Raw genomic sequence first — 9,244 nt, 5'->3', positions numbered from 1 at the left:
AGAAAAACAGGAAAGGAACTCAGCTAGACGGAACACTGATGTATTGGACAGGCAAAAAGTCCTCTGATGTGTTTGTGGCTGACACATCGAACTTGAGAATGTGTCATTTGAATCTAAGGGATGCTGGTTGGGGATGGCCTTGAGACTCTAGACTTCATCAAGAAGGGTTTGAGAAATGTGGCCAACTGTAGGTTCCAAAGATGGCTATAATAATATCTCCGGTTCCTTGTGCTCTTCTATGATATGACCTTGCCACTCTGACCATAGAGAGGACAGGGGGTCCTGTGCCCCTCCGATTGAGTCAGAATGGGCTTCTGGCTCATTTATAACCGCTGGAATGCAGCAGAGTGATACCGGGTCAGAAAGGCTGTGATCCTATGAACTGGGACTCTTGTTTCAGAACCCTGAGCTGCCCTGAGAGCTTTGGGGTGGCTCTGTTGGAAAAGGGAGTGAGTCTGCTCTGGGTGGGGGGGAAGAGAATAAATTAATATTATTATAGTCAAAGTGGTAGGCTGTAACACAAATGAATGAGAATCATTAAAGATGCACATATCTGAGTAACTAGAAATGGACCATAAATCAAACTGATAACAGATCAGGTGCGAACATTTGCACAAAAGCCAGAGTCAAGCCTGGACATGCAGGCTGGCAGCCTGGGAAGAAACATCCAGTCATGATGAGGAAATCAGGGAGATGTGTCACAGGGATATAGTAGCACCACACAATGGGACAAAAAATGGCCACCCTCATGGGTGGGAGCCATGGAGCCCATGGGACTCTGGGATTCTCTCCAACCGAGATGTGGGTGTCACAACCTCACACCCCGCTGGCCTCTCCGTTTAAAGTCCAACGAGGTGTCCTTCGCACAGACGGGCTCCCCCTGGCCCTGGCCCTTGCCTCGCTGGGTGGCCCTGGCTAATGGCTGCCCATCTCTAAGCCTCAAGGTGCTTGGTCCCCCAATGGCACTACCACCTGGGTGCCGTGTGTGTGTGTGTGTGTGTGTGTGTGTGTGTGTGCATGTGTGTGTCTGGGGGGTGGTGAGGGGGGTGGGGAGAGTCTGGGAGGCCTGGGGGGCAGTGCGGGAGGGCAGCGGACCAGGTGCAGAGTCTGCTTGTCTCCACCCAGAGTTTCCATTCCCAGGCAGTGTCTGCCCCAGGGCCCTGCCCGCTGTGGGCTGAGGCAGAGTCGGGGTGAGGGCGAGCGATGGAAATGGAGAGGTGGGCCTGGGCCGGAGGAGGGGTTTCTGCTCAGCTCCCCATCCCCTCTTCCCTGCCTTTCAGAACCATCATCCACCACTGCTCCGCACCCCGCACCCCTTCCTTCCTACCCTGGATTCCTCTGATTCCTGGGCTTTGGGGGCTGGAAATGGGCCTGGGCTGAGGGTCCCACCTTGTTCTCTTCCTTGGTGTGGGGGTTGGGTGGGTCCTAGGACACCCCCACACTCCGCCCCCTTGTCCTGAAAAAGAGGCAGGAGGGTGGTGGTGGTTCTGGGAAGCGGAGCAGGACAGAGGTAAAGGACAGAAACAGGGAGGAACACGCGGACGGCCGAGTCGGAGACACGGAGACAGAGACGCAGAGGCGGAGTGACAGACACTAGGGCGTTCCCAGAGACACGACGAGTGACATGAGGACAGCCAGAGACACAGTCGCCACGGTACTGCACAGCCATGCGCTTTGGGCGGATGGCTTCCCCTCTCGAGCCTCAGTGTCTGCCTGTAAAATGGGTCTATCTGCGCCCGCCGCTCTGGGCCCGAGCGAGCATCAGTGATCTCAGCCACATGCCGGGCACACCCAGAGGCTTAGGAAACGGCAGCCGACGTTACTTTCTCTTCCTTTCGCCCGTATTTACTGAGCACTGCCGTGTGCCAGGCACTGCCCCAGGCACCAGGGCACAGCGCTGCACATCAGGCCAGAGCCCTGCCCCTTGCAGCTAGCTCCCTTTTCCTGTGTGGTCGTGTTGCCACGGTTATCCACGTATTACAGAGGCATAACGTGGGATTTGGGTGGAGACACAGCCTCAGCCCCACGCAGCAGCTGCTAGCCTGGGAGGGAGGGGTCCCAGCTCAGCCCCTCAGGACTCGGGTTTCCCGTGACCAAATGAGCATCAGAGCTTTTCTCTCTGCCGCAGAGCAGGGAGATAGGACAGTGGCACGACGAGCCTTCTCTGTTATTTTTAACTGTGCCTGTCATTAGCCCAAAGGAGAGGGGCAGTTCACTTGGGAACCCTCGGTGAGTGGAGGTGGCTCAGAGGCCTCGGGAAGGGGGTGCCAGGCCTCCCAGGCCCCAGGGCCAGGGCCTGTGCCTGGCACAGGCGTGGGCGTGAAATGGGTGGAGCCGAGTCCTTGGCAGGGCCGGTCACGCCCTGCTTCTACTTGAGGTCCCAGCAGCCATACCCACCACCAGCATTGCCTGTCTCGTGTCCCAGCCATGGCAGGGAGCTCTGTGAGTGTTTGGGGGCCTGGGGTTTGTGAAGGTCTTTGCCCCAAGGCTGCACCAGACAGGGGAGGGGCTGGGGCCTGGCCCAGGTCTCTCATTTCAAGAGAGGAAGAGGGGCTTCGCGTGTGCCGTGAGTGTCTGGGCGCAGGCTTCTGGGTGGACCCGCCCCACCCCAATGCTCCCATCTCCTCTTGGTTTCTCTCCTTAGGAGATTTTTCTGCGAATTCTTTGTGTTTCACTCTCCAGCTCCTTTTTTGTCTCGACTCCTTCCTTCTCCCTGGTTCTGCGGGTCTGGGTCCCAGCAGTTTTCTCCCTGGACTGTCCCATCTGTCTCTCTCCTCTGGTGTCCGGTTCACTGACCCCCACTACTCCTCGGCTCTTGTAGAGCGTGCCCCACAAGACCCCGCTGCCCGAGGGCGTCAGAGTTGGCACCGTGATGAGAATTCGTGGTGTCGTTCCTGACAAGGCTGGCAGGTGAGACCGCGGGTGACCCCCCTCCCTGCGGCAAAGGGTGGGAGGTCCCCAGGCTCCCCAGGCTAGGCTGAACCTGACTTCTTACAGCTGGGAAACGAGAGCCCAGGGCCGCCTTTGCCCTCCAGAGTCTTGGAACCCCCGGGGCCATTTCCAACCTTCCGGAATCTGACGTCTTCACAAATTTGTCCCCTGATTGCGGAGTTGCGGTCCCTGATTTTCTGGGTGTCCCTGGGCTCTTCAGGGGTCCTGCCTACGGTCTTATGACTTCCAGACTGAGTCCCCCAGGAGCTCTGGAAAAGCTCTGGAAATACGTGCTGAGATCTGGAGATGCCTGGGCATGTGGGAGGCCTGAGCAAGCACTCCGATGACTGCCTGGCCCTGGCAGCTTCAGGCTTCTTGGGAACCTAGACTGCCTACAAATACTCGGTTCCCAGGCTTTGTTCCCACCCCTCTAGGAACTGGGGGTGCCCTGGAAATCGGGAGCGTCCTGGCCATCTGCACCAGACTCCTTGGCAACTCCCAGACTCTTTGGAAATGAGGGGCACGCAGGCCATAGCATGGCATGAGCCTTGCGGGGTGGATGTGTCCAGGCCCCCGCTGAGGGTGTGGCCGCCCCGGAATCTGGGCTCCCTGGCCACCTGGCCACAAGCCCGCCTTGTGTGGCGCACGTGGCACACTCGGGTCCTTGTCAGTTTGGATGTGCTCTGGCAATGGTGAGGCCCGGTGGCCAGCCAGTGACCTAGTCTGGGGCTTCTAGGCTCCTGACCTGTCCGCTCCCCCACCCTCCAGGTTTTATGTGAACCTGCTGTGCAGCGAGGAGGGGAGCGAGGCCGCTCTGCATTTCAACCCGCGGCTGGACGAGTCCGTGGTGGTCTTCAACACCAAGGAGGGCGGCGCCTGGGGCCGCGAGGAGCGCGGGCGCGGCTTCCCCTTCCAGCGCGGGCAGCCCTTCGAAGTGCTCCTCATCCCCACCCAAGACGGCTTCAAGGTGTGTCTCTGCCACACGGGCGGGCGCCAGGACCCGGGTCACTCCTGTGGCTGCGGAAGGCCAGCAGGGCCCTTGGTGGAGGTGGGGAGCAAGGGCGTGGCCAAAGCTGGGCAGGTTGTCCCCAGTCCCCTTCCCTCCGTGGGGCACGCAGCACCTCTAGTGTCAGGGGCAAGGACAAAGGGAGCAAAAGTGAAGTGTCCAGAGAGTGGGCGTCCTAGCAGAGAGGTGTGGCCCCGACTTCCACCCCGGACCCTACTCCGAGTTCATTCTCGCCTGAGGTCGGGGTCTGAGGCAGGGACAAGGATGCACGGGGAGACGCGACCTAGAAACAAGCGCCAGCCGCGGTGGTCGCTGCAGACCCTCCACCACCCAGCCGTTCGGCACTTTAAATCTATGCGTCCCGAGGGAGGCGGTCAAGGCCGTGAGTGGTCGTGGTCATGACAGCCACCGCCACCACTTACGAAGCACTCGGGGACCATGGGGACACTCACCGCGCCCTCGGGACGAGGGGTTACACTGAACATCCGCCGTTCTCCCGCTGGGGTCCTGGGGCCCGGCGGGGTACGTGGTTGCTCGGGTCACAGGGCGCGGGTCCGCGACGGCCTGGGCGACCTGGGTGTGAGCACCGACCCTTGCGCCCCGCAGACGGTGGTCGGGGACTCGGAGTACCACCACTTCCACTACCGCATCCCGCCCGAGCGCGTGCGCGTGGTGGAGGTGGGCGGGGACCTGCAGCTGGAGTCGGTGAAGATCTTCTGAGCCCGGCGAGGGCGCTGGAGCGCGGAGTCCCCGCTGGATGGCAAATAAAGACTTAGCCCCTCACCTGTGTCTGTGTCTCCTTCATGTAGACGAGGAAAGCAGTTCAGAGAGGCGAGGCCACTGCCTAGGGTCACACAGCGATCGCTCGGCCGAGGCGGATCCAGGCAGCTCGGGTCTGGACGCCTTAGGAGGGTCGCGATTTGGGGGCCGGGTCTTGGGCTGGTCCTGCTGCAGCACTTGGCAAAGCAGCATGTTGTCAGCGGTAGCGGCGATCCCGTGGAGCTCGGGGGGCTCGCACCCTCCCCAGTGCCCTCTCCGCGGATCTAACGGAGCTCCACAGCGGTCCCTCTGCAAGCAGGGGGACGAAGTCCCACACGCCTGGATTCTTGGGGACCCCCACCTCGAGGACATGGGGCATGAAAGCTTTCAGGCGCCGCACTGCTCCTCTAGTGCCCACCTCTCCCAGTCCCTGGCCTCGAGCTGGTCTGGGGAGCAGATTACGGTGTCAGCAATCTCACGTGCGTCGCCGAGTCGGGACAGGCCCCGCCTGAGATTGCCCGGGAGCAGACGCACACGGAAGCGGCAGCAGGATTGCCGACCGGCGGGTGACGCAAAGAGCAAGGCTACTGTGTGCCCGACAGCTCCGTTCCCACAATTCTCCCTTGGCTTCCCAGAGTTGTTTTGGAGAGGAAGGGGAGCGGGCGCCCAAGGACGGATGCCCAGTTCATTCCCAACCTCCAGGAGGTGATTAACTGGTGTAGCTGCGTCCCTAGTCGCCACCAAACAGCCAGCAGGTGTGTCCCGAGTCCCTTATCTTCCGCGAGGCGCTCTGACAGGCGTGTGTCAGGACTGTGGCACGGAGCCTGGCCGGTGGCAGCATGCCAGCCCTGCACAGTCGGTCGGTCCCGGGGTCCAGGGAATGTCTGGAGCCCTGCCGGGGCGAGAGGTGTCTGTCTCCGTCCTAGCATCTGCCATCTTGGGAGGCTTGTGACTTGTCGCCCCCTAGTGGCCACATTGCAGTCTCGGCGACCTGTGCAGGAGCCAGATCTGTAACCTTGATTTCGACTGCGGAGGAGTGCAAAATCATGTGGGACCACCAAGCCTGGTCGAGGTTCGAGCGCTTTCGGTACCGGAATTCCTGCACTTTGGAGCCTCCACCTGGATCGTCCCTCTCATCTGGAGGATATTTCTGGGTGTGCAGAGGAATGAGGAGCCCCCCTCCCTCCATCTGAGACTGGAGAAAGTGGCGTCCATTGGTACTTATGCCTTATTGTTAAATGAATTAATTTTTATTTTACTTGTCTGTTATGTAATTTTTGAACATTGAAAAAAATTCGTAACTATAACAGAGCCATACGGGACAAATTTTAAAAAGCACAGTGAAAAGTAAGACATTGGCACACCTGGTAAAGGTAAGTCGGGTTCTGCAGATTAGATAGTGACCCATCTGTGTTAGTGCCCTGATTTTCACCTCCTTCGTGGTGTACGTATAGTGCAGCATGCTCTTACACATGACACGACAAAGGTGAAAATCAGAGTAAAGTATTTGAAGATGAAGAGAAAGCCCCTTGGTGACTTATTCAGGAAAAAAACTGAAGTTTGCACTGTACTAAAACTTTTTGTTCGTCACTTCACAATTGATATAGTATATGATCTATATCACATATGTATAGTATGATCTTATATAGTTCCCCCAAAGATTTCCTCCAAAATTATTTAAACAAACAAAAAAAAAACTCGTTCAGCGAAGTTCAGGATACGTAGTCAACATACAAAAAATCAGTTGCATTTTTCTACATTAACAATGAATACTCTGAAAATGAAATTAAAGAAACAATGTCCTTTCACAATAATACCGGAAAGAAAAAACTTAGGAGTTAACCAAGGAGGTAAAAGACATGTACAATGAAAACTATAAAACGTTGCTAAAAGACATTAAAGAAGACATAAAAATATAGAAAAACATCTTATATTCATTGATTGGGAGACAATATTTTTAAGATGTTAATAGCACTCAAAACAAAAAGACAACCAGCTGTTTGGGAGAAGATACATCTAATGGTACATCTGATAAGGGGTTAATATCCATAATGCAATCCCAGTCAAAATCTCAATGACTTTTTGCTGAAATAGAAAAAAACCATCTTAAAATTCATATGGAATCTGAGGGGAATCTGAATATAGATAATCTTGAAAAAGAAGAACAAACCACAGCAATAAGACAAAAAAGAGAAATAAAAGGCATTCAAATTGGAAAGAAAGAAGTAAAACTCTCATTATTTGCCAATGACATGATACTATATATAGAGAACCCTAAAGATTCCACCAAAAAAATGTTAGAACTTATCAATGAATTCAGTAAAGTAGCAAATTACAAAATAAATATTCAGTAGTCTGTGACATTTTTATACACCACTGATGAAATTTCAGAAAGAGAAATTAAGAAAACAATCCCACTTACAATTGCTTCAAAAACTATAAAATACCTAGGAATCAAATTACTCAAGAAGGTAAAAGACTTATTTTCAGAAAATCGTAAGTCATTGAAAAAGAAATTGAAGAAGATACAAATAAATGGAAGCATATACCCTGTTCATGGGTAGGAAGAATCAACATCATTAAAATGGCCATACTAGCCAAAGCCATCCATAGATTCAATGCAATTCCTATCAAAATACCAATGGCATTTTTCAGAAAGCTAGAATAAATAATCCTAAAATTTACATGGAGCCATAAAAACCCCAAATAGCCATGGCAATCTTGAGAAAGAAGAATAAAGTTGGAAGTATCACACTACTTGATATGAAACTATACTACAAGTTTACAGTAATAAAAACAGCGTGGTACTGGCATAAAAACAAATACATTGATTAATGAAACAGAATAGCCCAGAAATAAATCCACACCTATAAGCTCAGTTAATATATGACAAAGGAAGTAAGACTATACAATGGGGTAAAGACAGTCTCTTCAATAAATGGTGCTGGGAAAACTGGACAGATACATCCAAAAAAAGAAGAAGCTGGACCACCTTCCTACACTGTATACAAGAATAGACTCAAAATGTATTAAAGACTTAAATGTAAGACCTGAAACTATAAAACTTTTAGAAGAAAACAGGCAGTAAACTCTCTGATATTACTAACAGGAATTTCTTTTCAGATATATCTCCTTGGGCAAAGGAAACAAAAGAAAAAATAAACAAATGAGACTACATCCAACTAAAAAATTTTCGTACAGCAAAGAAAACCATCAACAAAACAAAAAAACAACCAACTGTTTGGGAGAAGATATTCGTTAATGGTACGTCTGATAAAGGGTTGATATCCAAAATTTATAAAGAACTTATACAACTCAACAATAAAAAAAAAAAATCCAATTAAAAAATGAGCAGGAGACTTGAACAGATATATTTCTCCAAAGAGGAAGTATAGATGGCTAACAGACATGAAAAAATGCTCAAGGTTGCTAATCATCAGATAAATGCAAATTAAAACTACAGTGAGATATCACCTCAGACCTGTTAGAATGGCTATCATCAATAATCAAAAAACAGCAGGTGTTGGTGAGGATGCAGAGAAAAGGGAACCTTCATACATTGTTGGTAGGATTGCAAATTGGTATAGCCACTATGGAAAACAGTATGGAGGTTTCTCAAAAAATTAAAAATGGATATACCTTTTGACCCCGTAATTGCACTTTGGGGTATTTATCCAAAGAAAACCAAAACAATAATTCATAAAGATCTATGCACTCCAATATTCATGGCAGTACAGTTTACAATAGCCAAGATATGAAAGCAACCTAAATGCCCATCAACAGATGACTAGATATAGAAATTATGGTTCATGTATATAATGAAATGTTACTCAGTCATTAAAAAAAATGAAAACCTACCATTTGCAACAACATGGGTGGACCTAGAGGTTATTATGCTGAGTGAAATGAGTCATACAGAGAAAGATAAATATCATATGATTTCACTTATATGCAGTATCTAAGAAACAAAAAGAACAAACTAATAAAAAACAGACTCACAAATATATTGGACAATTTGGTGATGGACAGAGGGGAGGGGACAGGGGGCTGGAGGAATGGAGTGGTGTTAAAGAAGTACTAATTAGTAGTTGATAGTTGGGCATGGGGATTAGGGAGCACGGAGGAGGGAATGCAGTTAGCATTAATATGATGGCTAAGTGGAGGGCCAGGGGAGGGAGGGAGCAATTGGGGGGATTGTTTTATGAACATTATAGATGTCTAGGCAATGTACTGTATACTTGAAACTAATTTTAATAAATAAACTTTTTTTTTAAAAAAAAAAAGAACAAAGCTGGAGGACTCACACTTTCTGATTTTGAAACTTACTATAAAGCTACAGTAATCAAAGCAGTGGGTATTGACATAAAGATGGCTATATAGACCAATGGAATAGAATGAAGAACCTGGAACAACCCTCATATGTATGGTCAAATGATTTTTGATAAGGATTCCAAGATCATTCAATGGGCAAAACGATAATCTTTTCAACAAATAGTACTGAGAAGACTAGATATCCACATGCCAAAGAATGAAGTTGGACCCTTACTT

General features: G+C 50.6%; 1 protein-coding gene across 2 annotated transcripts; it reads left to right on the top strand.

Moving 5' to 3' along the window:
- Window positions 1-761: 761 nt before the first annotated feature.
- LGALS7 (galectin 7) lies at window positions 762-4,720 on the top strand. Of its 2 annotated transcripts, none has more exons than XM_016165286.2 (4): window positions 762-944; window positions 2,822-2,910; window positions 3,700-3,898; window positions 4,544-4,720. In XM_016165286.2, exons 1-4 carry the CDS (start codon window positions 762-764, stop codon window positions 4,655-4,657), a joined length of 585 nt encoding a protein of 194 aa, XP_016020772.2. In that variant the 3' UTR covers window positions 4,658-4,720. The 2 variants fall into 2 exon arrangements, with proteins under 2 accessions (XP_016020772.2, XP_016020773.1); XM_016165287.2 differs by lacking the exon at window positions 762-944 and adding an exon at window positions 2,397-2,442.
- The last annotated feature ends 4,524 nt before the right edge of the window (window positions 4,721-9,244 follow it).

This window comes from Rousettus aegyptiacus, unplaced genomic scaffold (genome assembly GCF_014176215.1).
Source record: "Rousettus aegyptiacus isolate mRouAeg1 unplaced genomic scaffold, mRouAeg1.p scaffold_m13_p_14, whole genome shotgun sequence".
In the NCBI taxonomy this organism is placed as follows: Eukaryota; Metazoa; Chordata; class Mammalia; order Chiroptera; family Pteropodidae; genus Rousettus; species Rousettus aegyptiacus.
The sequence above is the reverse complement of the archived record's forward strand: the minus strand, read 5'-3'. Positions and strand labels throughout refer to the sequence as shown.

Excerpts from the sequence above, each read along its gene's own strand:
- LGALS7 (XM_016165286.2), top strand. The coding sequence starts at position 762 with ATGGAGCCCATGGGACTCTGGGATTCTCTCCAACCGAGATGTGGGTGT. Across the intron at positions 2,911-3,699 it reads GTTCCTGACAAGGCTGGCAG|GTTTTATGTGAACCTGCTGT; the intron begins GTGAGACCGCGG and ends CCCACCCTCCAG. Across the intron at positions 3,899-4,543 it reads CCACCCAAGACGGCTTCAAG|ACGGTGGTCGGGGACTCGGA; the intron begins GTGTGTCTCTGC and ends TGCGCCCCGCAG.